At 48.4% G+C, this 23,103-nt stretch overlaps 10 protein-coding genes across 14 annotated transcripts; 4 read left to right on the forward strand and 6 right to left on the reverse strand.

Annotated features, from left to right (window-relative positions):
- Nucleotides 1–44: 44 nt before the first annotated feature.
- LOC9662452 (nucleolin 2) lies at nucleotides 45–2,577 on the reverse strand. Its single transcript, XM_002990531.2, has 10 exons — nucleotides 1,578–2,577; nucleotides 1,497–1,529; nucleotides 1,361–1,443; nucleotides 1,193–1,307; nucleotides 1,028–1,137; nucleotides 875–950; nucleotides 734–825; nucleotides 458–675; nucleotides 311–397; nucleotides 45–231 (listed from the first exon to the last, which is right to left on the reverse strand). Exons 1-10 carry the CDS (start codon nucleotides 2,541–2,543, stop codon nucleotides 203–205), a joined length of 1,809 nt encoding a protein of 602 aa, XP_002990577.1. The 5' UTR covers nucleotides 2,544–2,577; the 3' UTR covers nucleotides 45–202.
- A 117-nt stretch (nucleotides 2,578–2,694) lies between these two features.
- Nucleotides 2,695–3,868, forward strand: LOC9662453 (NADH-ubiquinone oxidoreductase subunit 8). The gene is made up of 7 exons (XM_002990469.2): nucleotides 2,695–2,821; nucleotides 2,890–2,943; nucleotides 3,013–3,104; nucleotides 3,160–3,273; nucleotides 3,333–3,400; nucleotides 3,463–3,574; nucleotides 3,629–3,868. The coding sequence occupies exons 1-7, from the start codon at nucleotides 2,710–2,712 to the stop codon at nucleotides 3,722–3,724; spliced, it is 648 nt and encodes a 215-aa protein (XP_002990515.1). The 5' UTR covers nucleotides 2,695–2,709; the 3' UTR covers nucleotides 3,725–3,868.
- Nucleotides 3,724–4,451, reverse strand: LOC9631563 (54S ribosomal protein L4, mitochondrial). The gene is made up of 3 exons (XM_002990532.2): nucleotides 4,265–4,451; nucleotides 4,053–4,210; nucleotides 3,724–3,987 (listed from the first exon to the last, which is right to left on the reverse strand). The coding sequence occupies exons 1-3, from the start codon at nucleotides 4,425–4,427 to the stop codon at nucleotides 3,880–3,882; spliced, it is 429 nt and encodes a 142-aa protein (XP_002990578.2). The 5' UTR covers nucleotides 4,428–4,451; the 3' UTR covers nucleotides 3,724–3,879.
- LOC9662454 (cysteine--tRNA ligase, chloroplastic/mitochondrial) lies at nucleotides 4,449–6,829 on the reverse strand. The gene is made up of 9 exons (XM_024664306.1): nucleotides 6,432–6,829; nucleotides 6,297–6,360; nucleotides 6,063–6,224; nucleotides 5,817–6,005; nucleotides 5,463–5,744; nucleotides 5,252–5,377; nucleotides 4,973–5,176; nucleotides 4,816–4,917; nucleotides 4,449–4,754 (listed from the first exon to the last, which is right to left on the reverse strand). The coding sequence occupies exons 1-9, from the start codon at nucleotides 6,803–6,805 to the stop codon at nucleotides 4,533–4,535; spliced, it is 1,725 nt and encodes a 574-aa protein (XP_024520074.1). The 5' UTR covers nucleotides 6,806–6,829; the 3' UTR covers nucleotides 4,449–4,532.
- A 49-nt stretch (nucleotides 6,830–6,878) lies between these two features.
- Nucleotides 6,879–10,247, reverse strand: LOC9662455 (PH, RCC1 and FYVE domains-containing protein 1). Its single transcript, XM_002990534.2, has 5 exons — nucleotides 9,862–10,247; nucleotides 7,797–9,810; nucleotides 7,590–7,736; nucleotides 7,227–7,525; nucleotides 6,879–7,162 (listed from the first exon to the last, which is right to left on the reverse strand). Exons 2-5 carry the CDS (start codon nucleotides 9,804–9,806, stop codon nucleotides 7,027–7,029), a joined length of 2,592 nt encoding a protein of 863 aa, XP_002990580.1. The 5' UTR covers nucleotides 9,807–9,810; nucleotides 9,862–10,247; the 3' UTR covers nucleotides 6,879–7,026.
- Nucleotides 10,248–10,359: 112 nt separating this feature from the next.
- On the forward strand, nucleotides 10,360–11,522 carry LOC9662456 (proteasome subunit beta type-4). Its single transcript, XM_024664316.1, has 6 exons — nucleotides 10,360–10,506; nucleotides 10,561–10,637; nucleotides 10,696–10,825; nucleotides 10,878–11,037; nucleotides 11,098–11,283; nucleotides 11,338–11,522. The coding sequence occupies exons 1-6, from the start codon at nucleotides 10,403–10,405 to the stop codon at nucleotides 11,449–11,451; spliced, it is 771 nt and encodes a 256-aa protein (XP_024520084.1). The 5' UTR covers nucleotides 10,360–10,402; the 3' UTR covers nucleotides 11,452–11,522.
- Nucleotides 11,431–14,634, reverse strand: LOC112342462. 2 transcript variants are annotated; one of them, XM_024664311.1, is made up of 13 exons: nucleotides 14,516–14,634; nucleotides 14,328–14,438; nucleotides 14,201–14,260; nucleotides 13,647–13,766; nucleotides 13,522–13,588; nucleotides 13,272–13,463; nucleotides 12,650–13,220; nucleotides 12,379–12,584; nucleotides 12,174–12,313; nucleotides 12,062–12,107; nucleotides 11,903–11,997; nucleotides 11,789–11,843; nucleotides 11,431–11,730 (listed from the first exon to the last, which is right to left on the reverse strand). In XM_024664311.1, exons 1-13 carry the CDS (start codon nucleotides 14,572–14,574, stop codon nucleotides 11,494–11,496), a joined length of 1,959 nt encoding a protein of 652 aa, XP_024520079.1. In that variant the 5' UTR covers nucleotides 14,575–14,634; the 3' UTR covers nucleotides 11,431–11,493. The 2 variants fall into 2 exon arrangements, with proteins under 2 accessions (XP_024520079.1, XP_024520080.1); XM_024664312.1 differs by lacking the exons at nucleotides 14,328–14,438; nucleotides 14,516–14,634 and having other exon boundaries at nucleotides 13,522–13,599.
- Nucleotides 14,635–14,663: 29 nt separating this feature from the next.
- Nucleotides 14,664–15,224, forward strand: LOC112342459 (eukaryotic translation initiation factor 4E-1-like). Its single transcript, XM_024664304.1, has 2 exons — nucleotides 14,664–14,887; nucleotides 15,002–15,224. Exons 1-2 carry the CDS (start codon nucleotides 14,664–14,666, stop codon nucleotides 15,222–15,224), a joined length of 447 nt encoding a protein of 148 aa, XP_024520072.1.
- LOC9631564 lies at nucleotides 14,757–19,213 on the forward strand. 3 transcript variants are annotated; one of them, XM_024664309.1, is made up of 11 exons: nucleotides 14,757–14,887; nucleotides 14,963–15,137; nucleotides 15,205–15,330; nucleotides 15,518–15,583; nucleotides 15,646–16,009; nucleotides 16,118–16,582; nucleotides 16,634–17,635; nucleotides 17,696–18,060; nucleotides 18,108–18,723; nucleotides 18,797–18,931; nucleotides 18,982–19,213. In XM_024664309.1, exons 5-9 carry the CDS (start codon nucleotides 15,650–15,652, stop codon nucleotides 18,469–18,471), a joined length of 2,556 nt encoding a protein of 851 aa, XP_024520077.1. In that variant the 5' UTR covers nucleotides 14,757–14,887; nucleotides 14,963–15,137; nucleotides 15,205–15,330; nucleotides 15,518–15,583; nucleotides 15,646–15,649; the 3' UTR covers nucleotides 18,472–18,723; nucleotides 18,797–18,931; nucleotides 18,982–19,213. The 3 variants fall into 3 exon arrangements, with proteins under 3 accessions (XP_024520077.1, XP_024520078.1, XP_002990517.2); XM_024664310.1 differs by having other exon boundaries at nucleotides 18,108–18,482; nucleotides 18,543–18,931; XM_002990471.2 differs by having other exon boundaries at nucleotides 18,108–18,931.
- On the reverse strand, nucleotides 18,426–20,652 carry LOC9631565 (uncharacterized protein C11orf65 homolog). Of its 2 annotated transcripts, XM_024664314.1 has the most exons (9): nucleotides 20,460–20,652; nucleotides 20,215–20,352; nucleotides 20,073–20,165; nucleotides 19,928–19,999; nucleotides 19,665–19,809; nucleotides 19,517–19,607; nucleotides 19,373–19,459; nucleotides 19,215–19,321; nucleotides 18,426–19,135 (listed from the first exon to the last, which is right to left on the reverse strand). In XM_024664314.1, the coding sequence occupies exons 1-9, from the start codon at nucleotides 20,646–20,648 to the stop codon at nucleotides 19,035–19,037; spliced, it is 1,023 nt and encodes a 340-aa protein (XP_024520082.1). In that variant the 5' UTR covers nucleotides 20,649–20,652; the 3' UTR covers nucleotides 18,426–19,034. The 2 variants fall into 2 exon arrangements, with proteins under 2 accessions (XP_024520082.1, XP_024520081.1); XM_024664313.1 differs by having other exon boundaries at nucleotides 20,073–20,148; nucleotides 20,215–20,652.
- Between the last annotated feature and the right edge of the window lie 2,451 nt (nucleotides 20,653–23,103).

Consider the following 23,103-nt stretch of genomic DNA (forward strand, 5'->3'; position numbering starts at 1 on the left):
GAGACCAAACGTGTCAAAAGCCTTTTTATGCAAAGAAAAAGCGATTTCTTCTAAAGCCACAAAGTTTATTGTAATTAAATAGATCTTTTCTTCCACAAGAGCTGCAAAACTGAGAGTACACAAGCACTACTTTGCTATTAGAGTGTGCCTTTTTCGAGACGCACCTAGAGAGCTAGCAGCGATGGTGTTTGATCAATCGCTTCTAATCGTCGCCAAAGGTTGTCTTCTTTCCTGCAAGTTCATGAGAGAGGAAGTTAGCTTTGGACTTTGGAGTATAGACAAACAAAGAACTACGTGAAAACAAACTTACCGGACGCTGCGACATTGATTTTCTGCCTTGGAGCGCTGCTTGGCCCGCGACCGCGACCACGATCACCACGGCCACGATCACCACGGCCTGTTAAAAAAGAGAAAAAAGAATAAGGCCTTGTTATCGAGAACTCGAGGGCCTTCTTACCTCTTCGACCACCGCGGTCAGCATAACCTCCACTACGGTCGCCATAGCGACCACCATAGCTTCCACCGCCGCCGCCACCATAGCTTCCACCGCCGCCTCCTCCTCCAGAAGGCTCGGTTGCGTCATCAACGACGAGGTTGCAGCCGTCCAGGTCTGAGCCGTGAAGTTCTTTGGCTTTGGCCGGAGCTCCGTCGGTACTGAATTCGATGTAAGCGAAGCTGTAGCCAACAAAAAAGAGTGAGAAACATTCTGGAAACAAAGTAAAACTCAAGTTACCCTTTGATATTTCCGGTTTCTCTATCAGTGGGAATTTTAACCCGCTCAATGGTACCGCAGCTTTTGAAGTGTTTAGTCAGCGACTCTCGTATCTGAGAAAACGGAGGTCACGCGAAGGTATATATAAGAGGAGAAATGTACCGAGTCTTCTTCTTGATACTTGTCGAAACCCTTGACAAAGACGGTATTTCCACTCGTCTTACGGTTGCCATTGAACCTATGAGAAGAATGCAATCTCGTAAGAAGTTTTCACGCAAACAAAAGTAAAAAACACAGGAAGAAGTAAACACACACCCCGGAGAAGGCCGGTCGCGCTTCGGTCCACTCGCAGGAGTACCCCTCGGATTTGCAAGATCACAGTAAATCCTCCTGCCACCCATATCTTGACCGCTTTTATTGAGTGCCTGGCATAGCGCGACATGAGCATCAGGACGAATGGAAGGAACAACAAAAAGGTACCTTTTGAGCAGCGGCTTCCGTTGAAAACTCAACGTGTGCAAACCCTTTCGGACCGTTATCGCCCTGCGCAATTCGCACGCCCACAACTTCACCAGCATCTTCGAAGTATTGTGCACTGCATTTACGGCAACAATGAGCTTGAGATTCTCTCGGAAAGAAAGAACTTACAGATCTTCGTCGGTTACAGAAAACGGAATGTTTCTCACAAACAGAGTTTTAGATTCGCCAGCCTCTTTCGCCGGAGTTTTCACCTGCATGAAGCGAAAGTTAGACAATCTACTGGAAGAGACCTAAAGCAATCTACCTCGTCAGTTTTTGTCGCTGCAGCTTTTCCATTCTGCAAAAGGTATCAGTATAGTATAGGAGAATAGCAATCATCACTTACTTCAAGCTTTTGCTTTTTCGAGGCTGGCGCTTGTTTGGCAGCTTTCTCCTCCTCTTCCTCTTCTTCTGATGAATCCTCCTCATCGTCTTCCTCATCTTTCGCAGCTGGCTTGGCCTTAGCAGCGACTTTAGCAGCAGGCTTAGCAGGCTCATCGTCATCGTCGCTGTCATCATCGTCACTGCTCTCATCAACGTCCATCGGAGCTGTAGAAGCCTTGGCATTAGTCTTCGCCGCAGGCTTCTTCTCCTCTTCGCTCTCATCACTACTGTCATCACTATCACTCTCCTCCTTCGCAGCAGCCTTTTTGTTGGTAACAGCAGGCTTCACTTGGGCCTTCTTCGCAGGCGTTTTGGTGGCAGCCTTGTCCTCTTCGCTCTCCGAATCACTACTGTCATCGTCGCTGGACTCATCCTTGGCAGCATTCTTCTTGGGAGTAGCGGCGGCGGCGGCAGCGGGCTTCGCCAGTGGCTTCTTCACTGCAGGCTTCTCGTCTTCGTCGTCACTATCATCTTCACTATCGCTCTCACTTTCCTCGACTTTTTTCTTCGCAGTAGTGGCCTTCGCAGGAGTGGCGGCAGGCTTGGCTTGCGGCTTGGGCTTCTCCTCTTCTTCGTCACTGTCATCGTCACTGTCGTCACTGCTCTCCTGTGCCTTCTTTGCCGGAGCCACCACCGCAACCTTGGCCTGCGGCTTCTTCACCGCAGGCTTTGCTTCCTCTTCCTCATCGCTACTCTCATCGCTGCTATCACTCTTAGCCGCCTTCTTCGCAGCTTTTCCCTGGGGCTTCTTCACCACAGGCTTCGCGTCTTCTTCATCGCTGCTGCTATCGCTGCTATCGTCCTCGCTTTCCACCTTCTTAGCCGGCGGCGGTGGCGGCGCCTTCTTCCGCTTGGCGGGGACGGCCTTGGCGGGGGGATTTCTTACCTCCTCATCGCTGCTGGAGTCGGATGAAGAAGAATCCACCATAGCGGCCGACTCTCGCGCAAAACCCTAGACCACAGCGACCTAAATCGTCGGCTTAAACCCTAGTGCCGGGAATATGCCGTCAGCGTTAGAACATTCCGTTAGCGCGAGTGAAGGAGAGAGAAAGTTTTAAGTAGAGGGAAGAAAGAAGTGTTTTAAGGGTTCCAGAATGTGGGGAATTTCGCGTAGAGCGGTAGAACGAATCGCTCGCCCCGGCCGCGATGCCGCGGCGCTGCTATCGGCTCGAGAGATTCACGCCACGAGGCCGGCGCTCGACGGAGGTATGGCGGTGATTCTCGATTTCCTCTCTCGCGGGTTCTTAGATTCGGAGTTTTTCCTGTTCTTGCAGCGCGCGCGCCCTTGGTTAGCAACGAGGAGGCAGCCAAGATGAGCTGGTATCAAGGTTAGAGTTGTGTCGGTCGATCCATCCCTCTTTCAATCGAGCTTGGATTGAACGAGATTTTTCTTGCAGTGCTAGATAAGACGGGGGATACGATGTTCTTGGCCGAGTGTGTTCGTGGCTTGATGCTCACGCTCAAGTATTTCTTCGAGCCCAAAGTTACTGTGAGTAGCCCCTCCGTTTCTTTCCAAGGTTTTTATAGCTCCATGGTTCTCGCAGATAAACTATCCCTTCGAGAAAGGACCACTCAGCCCCAGGTTTCGTGGCGAGCATGCTTTACGACGCTATCCCACGGGAGAAGAGCGATGCATCGCTTGTAAACTCTGCGAAGCGGTAAGAAACTGGAAAAAAACGTTGCGTTTTTCATTGATTGATCTAGCTGTTCTTCACAGGTCTGTCCGGCACAAGCCATAACTATAGAAGCCGAAGAAAGAGAGGATGGTAGTCGTCGAACTACGAGGTATACTAAGTTTGTGTTTTCTTTTGGTTGGTTTGATAGTAACTTAGCACCCTTTGTCGCAGGTATGATATCGATATGACAAAGTGCATCTACTGCGGATTCTGCCAAGAGGCTTGCCCAGTCGATGCTATCGTTGAGGGACCAAATTTTGAGTTTGCAACCGAGACTCACGAGGTGAGGAGCTGCAGTTTCTCGCAAATCTTTCTCTGACGCTCAATGAACTTCCAGGAGCTCTTGTATGACAAAGAAAAGCTGCTAGAGAATGGAGATAGATGGGAGACCGAGATCGCAGAAAACTTACGCGCAGATAGCTTGTACAGATGAGCACAAAGAACGGGAAGAACGGGAATAAAGCAACGAAGTGTACAAGTACCTCGCACACCACTGGTGAGTTTTTTCCAAGCTTTCCCAGATCGAGCTCGAGAGAAAAATTCTATAAAAAAAACTCTTGCCGGAGAATGACGAAAACACTGGTTTGATCATCGGCCATTGACAAGCTTCTTGAGAACGTTCCTCTTTCTTCGATCCTTTTCCGCGAGAGCTCTCTCGGAGAGGACGTGCTTGAGTCTATGCATTGACAGCTTCACCTGGAAAAATCGAGAGGAAAACTATCGGTCCTGAAAGGAAAACCAGGAAGAGCGCCACATTCTACCTTGTCAATCCGGTCCCTGGCAGCGATTTTAATGTTTTGCGACTTGAGCATGAGAACTTGGGACATGAGCATGTTCTTCTCGATGTAGAGAACATACCACAGCTTGTGGAGATCGTCCCACGATTTAATCCGCAACTCCTCGGTGCGCCAGCTCCTTCCTGGAGATTTGGCAGCAAAGAATCAGAAGTTCGAAAAACCCTGGCTAAACCCACCACAGTAGTCCCCCTTTTTTGGATCGGGGCCTCGCCCCGCTTCGAAGAACGCATCCACGCCGCCAGATTCGCTGTGATTCAAGGTAAATTTCGATCGGCGAGACGCATTCCCCCATAGCTGCCCCGTCGCCGTCCTCGCGACGCGGACGAGCAGCGCTTGCATTCTCTCTTTTCTCTTAAGCCCTAAACGAATATTCTACGAATACTTTAATTAGTCACCACGGGGAGTTTAAATTCCGGCCAGATACTTCATCCGGGCCGTCCATTTCTAGAAACATTCTTCGCTTGTCACACTGGGACGCCAGAGCGTTTCATCCCCGCCTCCGTCCATGAGAGAGATCCCCAGCGACGAGAGCTTGTCTCTGATTTCGTCTGATTTTCCAAAATCCTTGGAGGCTCTGGCGGCTGCTCGCTCGTGAATTTGGAGTAGAAGCTCGTCCTCTGTCAACCCAGCTCGTTTCAAGGCCTTGCTTCGAAGCTCTTGGAGAACCTGAGAGAAAAAGAGTTGTGTTATTCTAAGATCTAGCAGACCAAGTAGGAAGGAACAATGCCTGTGAGTAGTCCGCCACGGAAAATCCCAAAACTTCCAGCGCTTGTTCCACTTCCAGACGAAGAAGATCTAGAGACGAGTAACGGCTCTTATCTTTGCGACCCTGAGAAACATAACAAGTAAGAAAACCAAAAAGTTAGACATAGAGATTGGCTTACTCTTTTAGAATGTAGAAGCTCGTTCATCAGCTTCAATGGCTCCGAGAGCGCTCCTATTGTCACAGGCGTGTTTAAGTCGTCTGCTAGAGACGATCTCAGGGACAGTCTCAAAGCCTTCGCGTTCTCGGCAGCTTTCTGTGAAACCACGTAGCTTTTCTCTTCCTTTTGCGAACCCTCGACGCATCTCTTTGCATCAAACAAAGTCTGCAAAATAAGCGAAGAAAAATGAAAGGCAAAGTGAGTCATTGGTACTGTAAAGAACCATGAAATAACAAGCACCTGGTATAGATAGAAGAGACGTTGCGAAGCGTTCTGTAGCTGGGATTCCGAATAATTGATCGGAGATCGATAGTGTGTGCAAAGTAGAAACCATCTTAGAGCCAGAGGATGGTAGAGCTCGAAAACCTTGCAAAGCCAGGCCGAGTTAATCAAATCTGCATTCCACGATCAAAACAAAGAAGAAGAGAGAGAGAAAAAAACACTCCTTTACCTCGCGGATCGTGAAGAAATTACCAAGAGACTTTGACATCTTCTCCGAGTCCACTGTGACAAAGCCATTGTGCATCCAGTACGTGATATTGCTCTCGTGACACGCTGCCCGGCTCTGGACAATCTCATTCTCGTGGTGTGGAAATATTAGATCCATTCCTCCGCCATGAATGTCGAAGGAGCTTCCCAGTGTAGCACCGCTCATGGCACTACACTCGATATGCCACCCCGGCCTCCCAGCTCCCCATGGACTCTCCCAAGAAGGCTCGCCATCTTTAGAGCTCTAAAAGAGAAGGCATTGTGAGAAAAAAAGAGAAAAGAGAGAAAAAAACTCTTGAGTTTTTTAGAAACTTGCCTTCCAGAGCACGAAGTCTCCTGGATTCAGCTTTCTGTCGTCGACAGCAACCCGCTCGCCAGCACGATTATCATCGAGTTTTCTGCCAGACAAGCGACCATAGCAATCCGGGAACGCTGGCACGAACTTGTCTAGAGAGAAATAGACGTCGCCATTATCAAGAACGTATCCATATCCATTCTCCAGGATCTACAAACGCACGAATTCGCGTGTCAAAGATAGCTCGGAAAGATTTTCATCCTTAACCTGCGAGATCATTTTAATGATCTGGTCGATGTTTCTGGAGACTCGAGGCTCCAGTGACGGTGCTAGACATCGTAGCGAAGCCATGTCCCGGCGGAACTCGTCGCAAAAGCGATTGCTTAACTCGATGGGATCATCTCCAAGATCGTTGGCTCGTTTTATAATCTTCAAAAACAGAACAAAAAAAAAAAAAAACTATCTGTTGAAGAAATGTATGAAAAAAAAAAACTTACACACCTTGTCATCAATATCTGTGAAGTTCCGCACGTACGTTACCTCGTATCCCATGAATGTAAAGTATCTGGCAGCAAAAAAACGAAAAAAAAATAAAAATGCAGCTGTGAGGAAAAACACAAAAAGACGACCAAGTACCTGTAAAGAACATCGAAGAAAACGTAGACCCTGGCGTGACCAATGTGGCTATAGTCGTAAGCAGTGACTCCACACACATACATGCTAAGCTTCCCATGAATTCTCGGCCGAAACACTTCCTTCTCCCTGCTCATTGTGTTGAAAAGAAGAATCTCTACACTCTCCTCTTTGTTTACTCTCGCATTTGGTGCTTGATAGACGAGGCTTGGAGTGAAAGAAGAAGATCTAGGTCGAGCGCAAGCGTGGCGATGGGAAGAGCTAAAATCTCCACCCCCGGCCTCGCGAAACCTCTGATTGCTTCTACTCGGCCTAGCGCCTACCTTGACGAGAGAAATGCTGTGATTTGGAGCTCCGGCTAGAATGGCGCTCCCCATCCCTGTAGGGTTTCTACTACGATAGAAGATAACCACATTCCAATCTATCACCTTCTAAACATTTGGAGAACAATTGGTTAGAACAATGGATCATATTAACAAATCTTTTTGTTCTTTATCTACAAAACTTTCTCGAGTGGTGCTGCCAAGAAAAAGATGGCCCATTGCTGTCCAGTGTGCCATTCCAAAAGGTTTGCAGCAAAATTATCTCCAGGAGATTGTCAATCTTTTATGGTGCTGGCATTGTTGGGCCGCGAGGAGCCAGGAACTTTGCCGCGGACGTTATACTGCTCGTAAACTCGGTGTCGATTCTCTTGCCACCAGATCTCTGCCTGCTTCTCACTGAATCTCTTGCGGCTGCAAAACCAAACATCAAGAGAAGAAAATTCGAACAAAAGCGAAAGAGAAACGAAGAGCTTACCTGAATCTAACACGCTTCAAGTCTTTGCCACCGCCGGGTAACGCCGTAAGAGTTATGTACACTCCGGGTTGGTCTTGTTCCACCCATTCCTCCACACCACTTTCACTGGTAGCCGAGTTGGAAGCTCGGCCATCCGCCTGGTCGTGAAGTCTGGAAGTATCAACGTCGGACAGCCTCGCAGGGACGTCGCAGACAACGTTCCCATGGCTTCTAGTACCATCTTCCGGCAGTGGTGCGCTTGGAGGCTCTGGCCTCGTTCGATAGCTTCCCGGGGGCATCCTCTCCGCCAGGTCTTTGAGCTGGGACCCAAGAAAGTAATGGAAAATTAAAGACAATAGCTGCGAGGACCTCGCTTTTTCTTACTTGTGCTGTCAGTGACATGATCACCTCCTTCGCAGCCTTACACTTCGCGGACTCGGCACCGGCGACCGCAAAGGCATCTTGAATCTGCTTGGAGCTGTGGAGTAGCTCCTTCTCGTGCGACTCGCAACGTCTTGTCAGTTTCTCCACCTGGAAAGACACGATGAGTTAAAGTCTACACAAAACCAAGCAAACTTTTTTCTTCTTCACCTGAGCTTTAAGTCTCGAGATCTCCAGAATGAGGCTCTCGTTTTTGAGCTTCACCTCCTCCACCTCGTGCTTTGGAGAAGTCAAGCCGCCCACCGTTGGTATCGGAGTCGCGGACCTTGGTGGACTGGGCCTTCTCGATAGAGGTGAAACAGCTCTGGAGCCGACTCTCGACTGTGGAATTGACTTCGCTGCGTCCAAGAAGGCGTTGAAGGCAGCCGGGGCATTCACACCACCCCACTGCAGAAGACCATTCGGCATCGGTGACACCCGACTAGTAGAATCCGGTCGTTTACTTCTCTTGGTCGTCTTGACATCCGTCTGCTTGAACAGGTCCCCCTTGGTCTGCACTTTCAGGAACCTTGTCTCGCTGTTTTCCTTCGGGGCAGTCACGGACACACTGCTCCTGCTCATTTTCAAGAAGCAAGTGTCGCACACTCGATGTAGCTTCCGTGGATTCGGGGCCTGCGACGCGTATAGTGCCTTCTTCGAGCTGCATGAGTGACAGTAAGGCAGTCCACAGTTGTAGCAATTGTGCTTCTTCCTAGTGAAGCCGAAAGGCTGCCTGCATCCCGAACACATGGAATTCCCTGTCCCTACCCCTGGCCCAGACTTGTGGAGACAGATTGCCGACGTAAAGCTCGATCCACACGAAACTTTCTTCACCTGCTTGTCCCTGAGAGCTTCCACCAGTGACGGCACATCCCGGTCCTCCGCATCACCATGTCCAAGCCTGCCATTTGCTCCTTTTCCCCACGTACAAACGTCACCTTTTGATGTCAGCGCAGCAACGTGGTAGGCTCCGCAAGAAACCTCCTCAATCAGTGTTCTGCCCAACCTCAGAACGCCAGGAAGCCTTCCCGTAGCCTGAGGATCTCCCAGCTGACCGTAGGATACACTTCCCATGGTGTAAAGGTGTCCTGTTGTCGTTAGAGCCACCGTAAGGCTGTGGCCACACGCCACTTGACGAAAGTTGTGATCAACGAGAGCAGCGACGCAAGTCGGAACCAACTTTTGCTCCTTATCACCATGCCCGAGCCTGTTCTTGTCTCCATCCCCCCACGTAAAAAGCTTCCCGGACAACGAGCTACCGGCGTTGGAGTATCTACTCATCACCTCCACCACCGCCGCAGTATGCCAAGGGCCACAGGCAGCTCTGAGAGTCTTGAGCCCCTTGAGCGACTCCACTTCTCTGGGCATCGACGCACTCTTCCTGTCACCATGCCCGAGCACCCCAAACGTTCCATCGCCAAAGCTGAAAAGCTGACCGGTGGAAGTCACTAGGACTGTATGCCAAGGTCCACAGGCAACCGACGACACACGTACTCCTTCCAAGGGACCACCCACTCGCTTTGGAGTCCAATGGCTGATGTTGTTACCGTGTCCTAGAAGTCCAAAGTTATGAGTTCCATCGCCCCAAGTGTAGAGATCCCCGGACTGTGTCACCGCACAAGAGTGGTACTCGCCGCAAGCAACGTACTGGACGGTGGAGCTAGCGAGTGAGTCGATCAGCTGGGGGTGAGCTACGTCGGCATCCACACCATGTCCCAGCCTCCCACCACTCTCTTCACCCCAAGAGAAAACTTCTCCTTGCCTGGTCACCAATGCGGCATGACGAACACCGCAAGCGATCTGCTGGACGTCGAGCACCACCAGTGATCTCACCGCTCGCGGAAGAAACGCATCTGTTCTAAACGAAGTGTCGAGCTTCTTCGTGCCACCACCATCCCCAATTCCTTCCCCCCACATCCACAGCTCCCCGAAAACATCCCCCTCCTCCTGCCCAGATCCCTGGCTCGACGAGCTGACAGCGCTAGACATGCTCGTCGCCGTCCACACGGAAGCATCGATGAGCGCACCACCCCTGCTCCTCAAGCTCTCCGCGTTTGCGGCCGAGTGAGCGGCAGATCGTCCCTTGGAAGAATCAACCGTGTATAGCGCTCCCGATGGGAAGGTCTTCCCCACGCCATTCCTTGGAGGACTTCCATAGCAATCCGTCCTCCTGTCGACCATGCTCCTGCGAATTCGGCATTCTCATGAGCTCGAAAAAGAAGAAAGAAATCCACACCTCTCTAGAAATCGCTGCCGCTGCTACAAGAATCCTTGCAAGGCCGTATTCCCTGCAATCCATGAGCTGCTCGCGCGTATCTCATGCGAGGACTTCGTCTTGCCGGACGCCGCCTAGGGTTCTCGACAAGAAAAGAACCATGCGCGATCCAAATTCCAGCCTCCACACCTGCATTCTCGCGTCCCAGAGCTGCGATCCGCGGAACCATGCCTCGATCCGGCGGGAATGGCACCGGTTCTTGGCGCCGCGCTCAAAATTTCCGGCCCTGACACATTGAATCGGGAGAAAAAGGAGCTGGAAACCTGGAATCTCCTGGCGAATCGATCGATCGCCAATGGAAGAGCACCGCTCTCTTTCTCGCTCTATTAGGGTAAAGCTGCCTCTCGGCCCTGTCTTGTCGAGAAAAAATAAATCAAACTAAAGGCACGAACGCGAGAAGGCAGTATAGTCAGAGTTCGACGTGCGTGACGGGTACTTAGCCCGTCATTCGTCCTTCACAGTAATTTAGGGTTCTTGGGCGATTTATTTAGGGTTTGCGCCAATGGAGCACGCGATCGAGGCATTCAAGCGAGAGGAATCGCTGGGCGCTCGCCATTCCGGGGCTGCGGCAGCTAGCGACGGCAAGATCCACATCGAGCGCACACAGTAAGCTCCGGGGGCGCTGGTTTCGTGAATTTTCACTCCATTTTCTTCGATCAGGTATCCCTATGTCACTGGATCGTCCGTGCTGGGGATTAAGTACAAGGATGGGATCCTCCTCGCAGCGGACATGGCCGGTATGTGTGTGAAATCTCTTGCGAAGAAATGTTTTTGAGGAGATTCCATTTGCTTAAGCTTCCTACGGATCTACAAAGAGGTACAAGAGCTTCCAGAGGCTAAAGCCCGTCGGCAAGCACGCTGTGATTGGAGCTAGCGGGGAGATGAGTGACTTCCAGCAGATTTCTACCATGCTGGATGAATTAACGTGAACATTTTCACTTCTTCTTCCTCCTTTTTCTGATGATGGTTTCTCGCAGCTTGCGCGATCAGATGTGGGACGACTCGAACACTCTCGGGCCTCACGAAATTCACAGCTACTTGAACCGGATCATGTACCAGCGCCGGAACAAGTTTGATCCCTTGTGGAACAACATCATTCTCGGTGGTGTGAAGAATGGGAAGAAGTACCTTGGAGTGGTAAGTTTCTCGATGATTTTACACTACATGAGCTAGAGAAAACTCAATCGAGGTTCACAGGTTAGCATGATAGGCGTTCACTTCGAGGATGATCACGTCGCGACTGGATTCGGCCAACACCTTGCGCGTCCAGAGCTGCGAAAGCAGTGGCGGGCCGACATGACTTTGGAAGAGGGTGTTCGTCTCTTGGAGAAATGCCTCCTTGTTCTCTACTATCGCGATCGGTCGTCGATTAACAAATACCAGGTAAGAAACTTTGTCATCTTTCTTTTGTCTCACGGATGATTTTGGCTTTGCCAGATTGCGAAGGTGACAGAGGAAGGTGTGACAATCTCGTCTCCGTTCGCTATCGAAACAAACTGGGACCTCGAAGCCTTCCAGAATCCCACGAAAAACGCAGAAGGTTCTTGGTAGTTTGATGACAATGTTTTTACAAAAAAGCTCTCTTTTTTATCTTTACAACAAGCACGAGTAATTGGCCGTTTTGAACGAGTGTTCTCCGATGTAGAATTCCTCCTTGTTCGCTTCGGCAGTGGCGGGCCGGATAGAAATCCCCGACAGTGTCTGGCCTTTGCAAGAGAAATCAACTCTCACTTTCATGCTCAGCTTCTTAAGTGATTCTTCGTCTTCGAGTGACTGATCAGATGCTGCTAGTGGAAATTGTGCTCGCAATCGTCCAGGCGGAGTTCGCAGCTGGAAGAAAAGACCAAAATGTGTTTAGAGTCCAAAACGTATACCGAGAAAAACTTACTCCAATCTCTCCAACCTGCCATCTTAATTCTTTCGTACTGCGATCCAGAGCCGCTCTAGAAGATTAAAGAGTTAGTGAAGAAACGTTATCTTTAGAAAGAAACAATGATCTTACCTGGGAGAAACTTTAAGAGACTCTGGCGAACATGGTAGGCAGAGAACAAACGTCACGTCCTTCAGTTCTCTTGGCAAGTACGGGTTGACAACATACTGGCCAAGAAAATCAAAGAGAAACAGTGAGAGATCGAATCAAATCACCAAATATCACACGTACCTGTATCATCACCGAAAGTAGGAACCCGACCTTCTTAGCTACAAGCCTAGCGAAGGAAAGAAAGGAAAAGAACCAAGTGTTAAAGACACTGGAGCACGGAAAGCAGACATACCTCATCCGTAGAGGCAGCGGTGTAAAGCGGGGATGCAAACGATATTTTAAAACGGCCAAAGGACTCTCCGCTGGTGGAGTTCGAACATGAAAGTATCCTTGTCCTAGGCTGCTAGTGATTGACGACTTTAAAACACCGTTCTGGAGCTCAAGCGAATAATAGGGAGTTAGAACTGAAAATCATTGAAGCGCTGGCTGGATCATACCTTGATTCCGGCAGCTCCTTCCAGAGAGAAGGAAAACTCCGTGTCAGTCTCGCCAGCGGCAGCCGGATCTGGTGTTTTTAAATGCAAAACTCCCTGTAGGCCGGTTCTGCTCAGCACCAGGCCTTTAAACTCGGCATAAATTTCTTCCGTGAACCAAAGGAGCGGGGTTCTTGTCTCGGCTGGCTTGTCATCCTTTCTCTGTGTACCTGCAAAGGAAGTTAAATAACATACTTTGAGAAAGTGTGTATAAAAAACGTATTTCTGGGCTTACCTTCGTGAGCACCAGTGACGACAAGCTCGCTGGCGAGATCACCCTTGGCCTCAGATTTTTCGGTGGCTGGTTTCGTGCCAGCTTTTCTTCCGCCACCACCTTCTAATTCCTCTAGCCCGGCTAGGCCTGAAGCAGCAGCTTTGTCTTCCGCTGTCGCATAATCAGAGGCGTCCAATCCTCCACCAAAAGCATCCGTCAGGCCTTCAAATGCGTCTCCAAATCCGCCACCGTAGTCGTCATTGAAGTCGAGGCCTCCATAATCGCCTTCGAAGCCTTCCACTCCTACAAATGTCGACTCCGCTGCACCAGGTGCTACGGTGGGAACGCTGAGCTCCGAAAGCCCCGCGGTTATGTCTTTCGTGTCCTTTGCCTTTTTGAAACCGCCAGCGAGAGATTCTGGCTTGGTGAGAGCGTCGCTTGCAGCAAAAGGATCCTCGTTCTCGGCTGGCTTCTCCTCTGGCGGCGGCAGTGCAGGTGTGGCAGCTGGTGCCGGAGGAGCTAGCGTAGCTTTGAACTCGTCACCGGCAGCGATGGTCTCTTCTGGTATCTCAAAAGTTGCATTGGACAAAACCTGGGATTTCAAACGTTGGCCATTTTGAAAAAACACAAGGAAGAATCTTACCTCCACATTTGCTAGACGTTCTGACGGGTGGTGCTTTATTTGATTCCAGCTATCAGCGCCTCGAGCACGGTTCTCAGCTTCGGCAGCAGAAAAAAAGATTTGTCCAACGTTGTCGCCGTGAATGGAAGACAAAATGAACGAAAGTCGCGCGGCACTGACTCCATGGAGAACCGCATCAAGAGTCATATAAATCTATTCCATGAAAGTGACCCTAAGAAAACTAAATTAAAACAAATGGAAAGACGCTTACCTCGGTGTACTTTCTGATGACTCTGTCGGTGTTAACATCGATACCTTTGCAAGCTGCAACCAAAACACTAGTATGCTCCTGGTCTCAAAAGATCAGATGGAGGTAGCAGCACGAAAAGGACTTACCTCACAGTCTGGTTTACAACATTTGCACATTCGAAGATATTATTTGCAGAGTCATCCTGGTGAGCGCTTGTGATACCAAGCACGTACACTGTGTTTACCAAGCGATAAACAACACGGTATCTAACCAAAAAACACAGACAGAGAAGAAGATCAAGATCATGGAAACATCTAAGTTGAGATCAACAGAAAACAAGGAATAGGCAATGCGTCATCTAAAAGTCCAGAAAGCATTCAAGCAGATCACAAAAATCCAAAGAAACATTCAATGAAGTAAATGAGATCGCAAAAATCGAACCAAAAGCAATTTCAAGTGAAGAACTTAAACACGGTATCTATACAAAACACACAGAAAGAAAAAGTCATGGAAACATATAAGTTGACATCAAAAGAAAACAAGGAATAGGCAATGCGTCATCTAAAAGTTCAGAAAGCATTCGAGAAAATAAATCGAGAGATCACAAAAAACGTCAAGGAAATAAGTCGAGAGATCACAAAAACATTCAAGGAAAGATCACGAAAGTCGAACCACAACCAATTCAAAGTGAAGAACTCACTTGTTTTCCTTTCCAACAACAACTTGACCGCTTGCAGCAGCTAGAGCATCGTCCCCTAGCCTGACAAGAGAAAGAAAACGAAGAGTATAAGAAAATGTAGCATCTCTAGTCTAGATCTAGAACTCACCCGGTCCCAACAACATCCACAGAGATTTGTTTGCCCGCCGCGAAGGCGATTCGAGTGCTGCGAAAGCTTGACGAAACATCCGCGGCTCTGGCAGGAGGGAACCATTCGCGGCTGCAATACCAAGAGATTATCAATCCCCCCCATCGATCGCGCGCCGGATCTAATCTATCCGATGGAAGATCACTTACGTCTGGAGGAGAACATCGGGTCCTTTGACGGGCTGGAGCGCCAGTGCCAGGCACGCCATAGACGGAGAAAAAGAACAAGCGTTAAAGCCCTAAGAATATTCGCGGGGTACATTAGGGTTCTTGGGAGGCGAGGTTATTTCCTTTCCCAATGGTGGAGGTCGAGAAGGCGCCGATGGCGATGCCGGTGGATGCGAGCGAGCGCGAGGAGGGGGAAATCGTGGCGTCCCCCAAATCCATCGTCAAGGAGAAGCATCCGCTGGAGCACTCGTGGACGTTTTGGTTCGATAACCCTAGCGGTAAGAACAAGCAGCAGCAGTGGGGAAGCTCATTGCGGCCGGTCTACACCGTGAGCACTGTCGAGGATTTCTGGTGGTAAGCCCCTCGATCCATGCCCCTTGCTTTCGATTCTGGGATCTAAGATACAAATGCGCCTCTATTTCTTTGCAGTCTCTACAATAATCTCGTGCAGCCGGGTCGATTGATCAGTGGGGCGGACTTTCACTGCTTCAAGGAGGGAATCAAGCCCGAGTGGGAAGATCCGAGGTGTGCGAATGGGGGGAAATGGACTGCTGCTCCACCGCGAGGTAGCAAGCAAGCGCTGGATCAGTTCTGGCTAAACACTGTGAGTATAAGAGAGATTTCTCTCGTCTTTCATCGTGGCTTTTCTGCTTACATTCTTGTTCTTCCAGCTGCTCGCTTTGATCGGTGAGCAATTCGATGAGGCTGATGAGATCTGTGGCGTGGTGGTGAGCGTGAGGCCGAGAGGAGATAAGCTCTCCTTATGGACCAAGACGGCTAACAACGAAGCCGCTCAGGTAAAGAGATCTTCTCTTTCCTTCTCTTCGTTTTGGTTGAGTTCTCTAGCATGTTTCTTCTTGTTCTAGCTTTGCTTTTTTCCTTTAGCAAGCTTTGAATGGTTCTTTCATAAGATTTGTTTTCTATTAGTTTTTGCCTTGTCCTTGCCCGAGCTCTGAAAAGTTTCCTTGTTTTGGGCGATTCCAGATGAGCATTGGAAGGCAATGGAAGGAGTTTCTCGAGTACCAGGACAGGATCAACTTCATGTTTCACGTAAGAATCTCTTTATTCTCATTCTGCCCAATCGCTTTAACTTTTGGTCCTACTTTTTCCAGGAGGATGCAAAGCGTGGTGATTCGAAGGCGAGAAATCGCTACTCTGTATGATAACCTTCTAAGCTCAATTTTGCTGGATCGCATTTTAAAAGGATGGATGTTTCAATGGCTTTTTGTAACCGTGTTACAAAATAAAGCTATAAGGGGAAAAAGAAGATTCTCTCGTTCTAGTGGTTTAGGGTTTATATTTATTCTCTCAATGGCGTCGAGCCAGGGATGGCGCCTGTCTCTGGCGGCCAAGCGCGCGAAGAAGAGAACGCGGTGCTTGGATCAAGATTGCTGCCGCCACAGTAATCTCCGCTGCGAGCACTGGCGCGAGCTCAAGAGCTACGCCGTGGAGCTCTGTTCTTGCGATTCCTCCCAGGTAATACTTCTTTCTTCCCTTGCGGCACTCGCAGCGCTCCTGGATTTCCAGTCCCTGCTGCCAGCTTCCTCACTGATATGAAATGCTGGCAGTCCCTCTGTGTCGCAGGGCGATCGCGTCAAGACCCTCAAATCTCTCGCGGCGCTGCTCCTCTGCCTCGCCGCCGCGGACGATCCGGCCAATGCAGATGGAGATTACGCGCTATCGGTGGCCGTGGGCGAGGCAATGGTGACCATCGCTCACGACGACGTGGTCCGGCTCTACAAAGTCTTGTTCCAGGAGCTTGCGAAGATTAGCAGCTATTTGCTCACGAACTTCTGGTATGTCCCGGAGATGGTACCTTGTTCCAGTGAGGCGGCGCTCCACTTCGAGGCGCTTGCTCAAACGCTGTGCTGCTGCATCCGGATCATTCCCATCGTGGATATGTTCAACACCAGCATGAGTCACACTGCCGCATCGACTGTCCACGATATGCTCCACCATCTTTGCTCGCCGTCGAAGTTCTTCCCTCTTGGCTCGCCTTACACCGTGAAAGAACATCAAGACGTCGTCTTGAGGAGCGCCCTGCTAGAAGTATGCAAAAGATCTCTCCTTTTTCCCTTTATTGACATCTTTGTTTTGTAGGTGTTCTTGGATGAGATCTTACTCCACCGGGCTCTGACATTCCCAGAAGGCGAAGAATTCTCTTACCGTGCGTCGATCGAAGCTGCATTCGCGCATATGTTACACTTTCAATTTCTGCAAGACCGACCGTTCCAACAGTCCAAGCTTAGTCTTCCTGCGGGTGTTCTTCTGCTCGACATGTCCACTAACAACCAAGTTCCTAGCGACTTACTGACGCACATCATATCGCTCGTGACCGGAGCATTGGTCCCAGGTGACTTGGGTACGAGTTGCGACGCTGGGAGCTTCGCTGCGATCCAGGCCCAGAATTATATTCCACACTTTCAGCTGGACGACGAGTTGCCGCATGGAGTAGCTATTGGATTGGCATCTTCGGTGGTAGAAACAGCAATGGGGTTACTGTCAAAGTATTACTCAGCATTTGCAGCACGGGACAGAGATGGTTTCGAGAGGGGGACACAAGCACTAAGTTATGTTGGGGGATATAACAGTGACCAAGGCGAGTATTCCTCTACGTTGGCTGCTCTACTCCGGGCGATGGCTTGTGCAATAAATCGGCTTGTTAGAGAGGTCTGTACTATCAAGTGCCAGGACAGGGATGGGGAGTTGATTGGTGTTCGGGACCTTGCCATTCAAAGAACTTTCGAGACGGTTGCTACTGCCATCAGGTTTAATATGCCTTCCACAAAGTTTATGCACGCTATTGGCTGTTTCAATCTGAACATGGTCGAGGCTTTGACATCAGAAAACGCAAGAGGAACCATAGGATGGACGCTTGTTATATTTGCTCACATATTTTCCTACGAGTCACTGAGGGGACTGGATGAAGCTGTGGCCGTCGAATACGTTCGCGTTTTGGACTCTCTCCTGGCCTTGTTACTACTCGAGAGTAGACCCGATAACGGCGTCATGGACGATGAGGTGCCCGCTTCTACAAACTTTTTCCTGCGTGAGATGATTAAGTCGCTTCATCAAACAGCCTGGGACATGTGTTCCCGTAAGGTAACTTGTGTGATTCCAACGGCTCACTTCTCTTAGCTTTTCGTTTCTGTTGGCATGCAGAAGTCCGCGACGAAGCTCTTGTCCTTTATATCAAAAGTCACTCCAATTGGTAGGAAGGATTTGCCAACAATTGAAGCTGTCGACTGGCTGTCGCCTGGCATCAGCTTCGACGCCGGGAAGGATTTGCCAACTATTGAAACTGTGACACCTGACATCAGCGTACATGAAACAATCCAAGAGGTCGTTCAAGAGGTTGTGCAAGAGGTCATCGTGGAGGAAGCATCAGATTCGACGACTCCTTTGAAACCCAGGCCATCGACATTGATCATAGCCAAGCGGTTCAAGCTAAAGAAGCTCCGCGTGGAACAACTTACTGATACACCTGTGGAGAGGACAAGCGCACCAGACGACACACCTGTGGAGAGGTAAGTCTTTCTGTTTGTCCGTCTTTTGAGCTTATGGCTGTTTTCAGCAAAACGAAGAAAAGGAGAAGACGTGGCGCAGGAATGAAGAACTGGAGTGCAGAAGCGTGCATTAGCAAGAGAACGCGTAGCGCCACCAAGAGCAAGAGCCCCGCGGCAACAGTCAGCAGTAGCAACAAGAACCGCCACGTTGAGAATCCTTTCGTCGCAGAGATGCTGACCAGGGAGACGTACGAAGAGTCTTTCGCCGACTTGAACGATTTCATCGTCTGCAAGAAGGGCCGCAACTACACAAGGTTCCTCAACGCCCGGATCAAATACAGGCGCAAAAGCCACACTCGAATGATTTGGAAGCGGCGGGACGAAAGGCAAAGCCTGATGAAGCTGCTCGAGCTGTGCGGCGAAAGGCCGTGAGCATCAAACAGGTTCTTTTCTTTTCTTTTCCTCTCATCTCAAAACAAGTCTTTCTCAATCTTTCTTTTCAGCTCCAGATGTACACTCTTCTCCCAAAACTAGCTGGTACCTGTGAACTGCTTAACTCTATCGACAACGCCGCGAACAGCACTCCTGGTCGCGTCCATCCAACTTGCTCCGCCTCCACTGGTGTTCTTTCCTCTCCCGGGAGTGGCCGCATCCTTGTCAACCTCGGTGTCCTCCATGACAAAGGTATCGGCCCGCATCTCCTCGCCTATAGGATCACTAGCGGCTGCCTCTGACGTCTTGGGCGCCCCTGTTACAGCATTGGCACCGTCTCGACCGCTCGCAAAGTTCCTGAAGCTCCACCTCCTGGAACCTCGCAAGGAAGTAAAACCAGTCTTTCCCATCATCTCCAAGTGAGACCCTGCCTCCCTAGTGAAGAGCACGCGAAGGAGAGGTAATAAACTTGACCAATCCTCGTTTTCTTGTCTCAAGGTTTCCATGCAGTGCCACTTGGAGAGCTATGTGGCAGCACCAGGTAGAGCGAGAGAGGTATTTCTTTAAATGCAGCAAGGTTGGCCGTCGTGGAACTCGTAAGATGGTATGACACAGCTCGTCGCAAGGTTGCTCCAGTGAGCTTCGTAAGAATCGAAGTTGAGGCCTGTAGGACGGATTAGATTGGATGGAGGTTTTTGGTTGTAACTTTTGAGTGATTCGATTGAAGGATATCTCTCACTCACCCAGGCTCCACAGGAATAACTCGATGGCTCGATTGTCATCCTCGACGCTACCGCTGTTTCCGCTCGGGGCTGTGCCAGCGATCTCGGCTAGACGACCTTCTTTATACCTGTGAGAGATTTCTCTTCCGGTTTAGATCGTAGGAACAAACTTAACTTACAGTTTGTTGAGCCAAGCTCGTTTTTTCTTGCGTGATTCTTGGGCTTTGTGTTCTCGTCTTGCGGTCACGGATGGATAAAAGATCTTCCTGTGGCAGTCAAGCAACGAGATTTGTACGGAACGAGAACTTGCTTGAGAACTTTACATCTTGTCATGGATAAGCTCGTCCGCGTTGTGCATCCACGCAGTGTCGCAAACCAGCCTCCATCCATTGTTCTCGCAACGCACGTATTCCTCTGTAATGCACAACTTGAGAGAAAAAATAAAGGTCTGGATATATATTTTGTTTCTACCTGTGGTTTGCTTCACGGGCTGTTGAAAACACCGTCGAGGATCGCGACCGCGCGTGAGAGGCCGGCGTAGCGACACGGAGTATTTTCGGGGGCTAAACGATCCCATGTCCACCACGGGCCTGTGTGTGTAAAGTTTGTAGAGAAGCTGGAGAACAAAAAAAACAAGGAGAAAGATTTAGCGAACTTGGTGGATCGATCGAGAGTCGATTGATAGAGAGAAAAAAGTGAAAACAAAAATTCTTTAGTTTCTCACCAAAGCTCACCAAAGGAGGAAACGTGATTCCACCGAGCCTAAAACGAATGTGTAGGCCGGTTGCCGAGTCTGCTAGCGCTGCCTGGTTTTGTAAGAAAGTGAAAACGCTAGAAATTTCAGAAACCAAAAGCAAGAACTTTTCTTTTTTTCCTTACTTCTGATGGATTGATTCTCCGAAGAAGCAGGCTTGGATGGAGCTTTTCAGTGTTAGTGATGAGGTCTTTGTAGTATCTAAAAACCTTCCTGTTCTGTAAGGAGAGAAAACAAGACTTCAAAACTAATAGAAGAAAAACTCACCGCGTAAGAATGCCAGCAGCGTTGGATCCTCCACGCAGCAGCGTGCAGTGAATTTCTAGATCGGCCCCGTTTCCTTCGTATTCTCCTGGCATTTCGGTGCTTCCTCCAGGCCGCTTGCAGCAAACGCGCAGCTTCTTTCTGCCAAAACAAAACAACACAAAACAAAACAAAAAAGGGAGAGAGAAAAAGCTGAAATACCGAAAGGGAAACGAAGGAAATCTCAAGAGAGCGGAGAAAGGAGAAACCATGGCAGCGAATTCTCTAGCGCAGGCCCTAGATTTCCACCATCCCTGGATCTTGGTCACATTCCACGCCAGGAAGAGATCGCTCTCCTTCGTGGAGCACAGGAAATCCACCGGCGTGACGCTCACATCCGGCGTTTCCCTGAAATACCTCCGCTGCTCGCCGCCATCCCCTCGCGCCGGGATCCCCATGATATGTCTGAGAACCCTAGTAACGTTCAAATGTAATGTTTCAAATTTAAATTTAATTTAGAATTAAGAAACAATCACATGAACTTAATCAAGATTCTGGAATCTTGCCTACTTGAGAATGAGAATATACTTTCTTGATAAGCCATTCCAACTCGGTTGTTTGCTATAATTGCTATTTCTTTTATAAATTGGGTCAGTATTAGCTTATCATCCTCGCTATCCGATGATCAGCAGGAATTCCTTCTGATGTGCTATGTCTTTGTGAGACGTACACTATTCTGCTTGGACACCAAAGGCCGACTCTGCTGCTCCGGGCTCTCACGGAGTTGCTATCTACTACAAGGAGACCATCTCTACAGTTGAGCTATTATACAAGCTGCTCTAGCAGGGCTGAAAGGCTCCCAACATGCATCAGATCTAGTGCTCCTGTTGGCTATGGGCTTCATTTCATGCGTAGCCGTAATCGTCTTTTGGCAACGGACGTTAAAGAAAAGCATACGGCTGACTCTTCGCAATCTACATTGACGCACTAGAGTCCATGATCCAGGGCAAAACACTCACGCCATATCAACTCTCGGGAATGTATTTATATGCACTACTTTACGTAAATGATATACTCTGTTTGGCTCCTCAGCTCGCCAAATGCAGCTTACCTCAATGCACTCAGCGAATTCTGTGAGGCCACATGCATGGAAGTCAATGGTGTTGGGCCAGGGTATTGCTCCTACCGTGGGATGGCACTTCAGGAAGTAGACCATTACAAGTACCTCAGATATGTTATCCACAAGAACAATCCATGATGGAGATCATAAACTGCATTACGGTACTTCGCATTCCACTCAGATTGTTCCAATGCACTTGTCACACACTGAAGTGCCAAGCGGCAATTTTTCATAGCCGAACTCTCCACGGTCATCTTGTCTAGGAATGATGGATGCTTTCTGGGATCAAGTGGAGGAGCTCCAATACCACTTCATCCGCATGGAGCTTCATATAGGAGATGAGTCATATCCTATCATCTGCTCGAGTCTGAATTATGGCCCTTGGAGCTCCTTGTGTGGAAACGGATGATCAATTATGTGAAGACCCAGTGGCGGCTCAGCAACCTGCAAACGAAGCTCTCAGTGATCTGAGCTCAAGAAATGGACAGCAAAGCTTGGCCCTGATCTCGAGGAGGTGCTCAAGAGTCCAATAAGACGATTATAGCTGGTGGATGGCATAGGCTTTTGAGCAATGGCTGCCAGCAAGAACAGTGGGAGCCATCAAGTATGCTATCTACCAGACAACAATCAATGCTATAGGCATGGATCCCCATGGCTATCATCATGCCCCGCCCTCCGTTCCCTCCCTCACTGTGAAGAAGAAGGGAGGGGGCCCATCTTCACTCTTGTCCAGCATGTACTCTTCATCTTAGCACAACCATTAGTTTGTTACTGTTGAATTTAGTGTAATTCCAAAGTGAGTCTTGGCTTAAGCATTTATAAAATCCAAAATATTTGCTACTAGTTTGTAATTAATATTTAGTAAGCCAACTTGTCTTTTCTCTTTCTCTCGCCTAATATTCTCATTCACACTCACATAGTCACGAAGTGCTACATACCATCCAAAGAAAACATCATATTTGCAAACTAAATCAATGGGAAGCTAGGGGTGAGGCTACAGAACCTTTTGTTATTGGTGTCATCACTCATATGGAGTCAAAAACTAAAAACTAACTCGAAAAATGAGAAACAAAATCGTGATCAAAGCCTCTGGGCACTAGACTAGTGCAATAGAATCAAGCAAGAAAGAGAGTGAGGATGCCATCTCCAAATCAGTGTGTTGCTTTGCCTTTTGCAATAAGCTTCACAACCCCACCTATGTGAGCCCTAGAAAGAGACTTTTTTTTTATCAGATCTTTACATTGAGTTGTGAAAAGTTTTTACCTTGCTTGAATGATTTGAATATTACATTTTTCTCCTGGGAATTGGTCTTTTTCAATTGCTTTCAAAACATAATGTTGTTGATTGAAACCATGGTAGTGAACCCATGATGCATTATTTATAAAAATACTACTAGTAAATGATAAATATGGGATGAGAGTATGACATTGTATCCTACTATCTAAGATTCTTAATTTTTAATAATAAAATTAAACTCCAAAACAATTATTTTGTTATAATGTTTTATTTTAATCTATTTGACTCTTATAAAAACAAAGATAAAAATTAAATATTTTATATATCATAAATAGAAAATTATGCTATATACATAAACCTTTTCTTTAGCTTTTGAAATTAAAATCAATTACAATTATGAAATCTATAATAGGATATATGTTCTTTTAATACTACAAATTGATTTACAATATATAGTAGTAACTGATACAAGATGTGATGAAATCAAAACAATATAAAAAAAATAGTTTTATGGGAATAATAACTTATTAATATTTTTTAAAAATTAAAAGTTTCAT

Source organism: Selaginella moellendorffii, unplaced genomic scaffold (assembly GCF_000143415.4).
Source record: "Selaginella moellendorffii unplaced genomic scaffold, v1.0 SELMOscaffold_109, whole genome shotgun sequence".
NCBI lineage: Eukaryota > Viridiplantae > Streptophyta > Lycopodiopsida > Selaginellales > Selaginellaceae > Selaginella > Selaginella moellendorffii.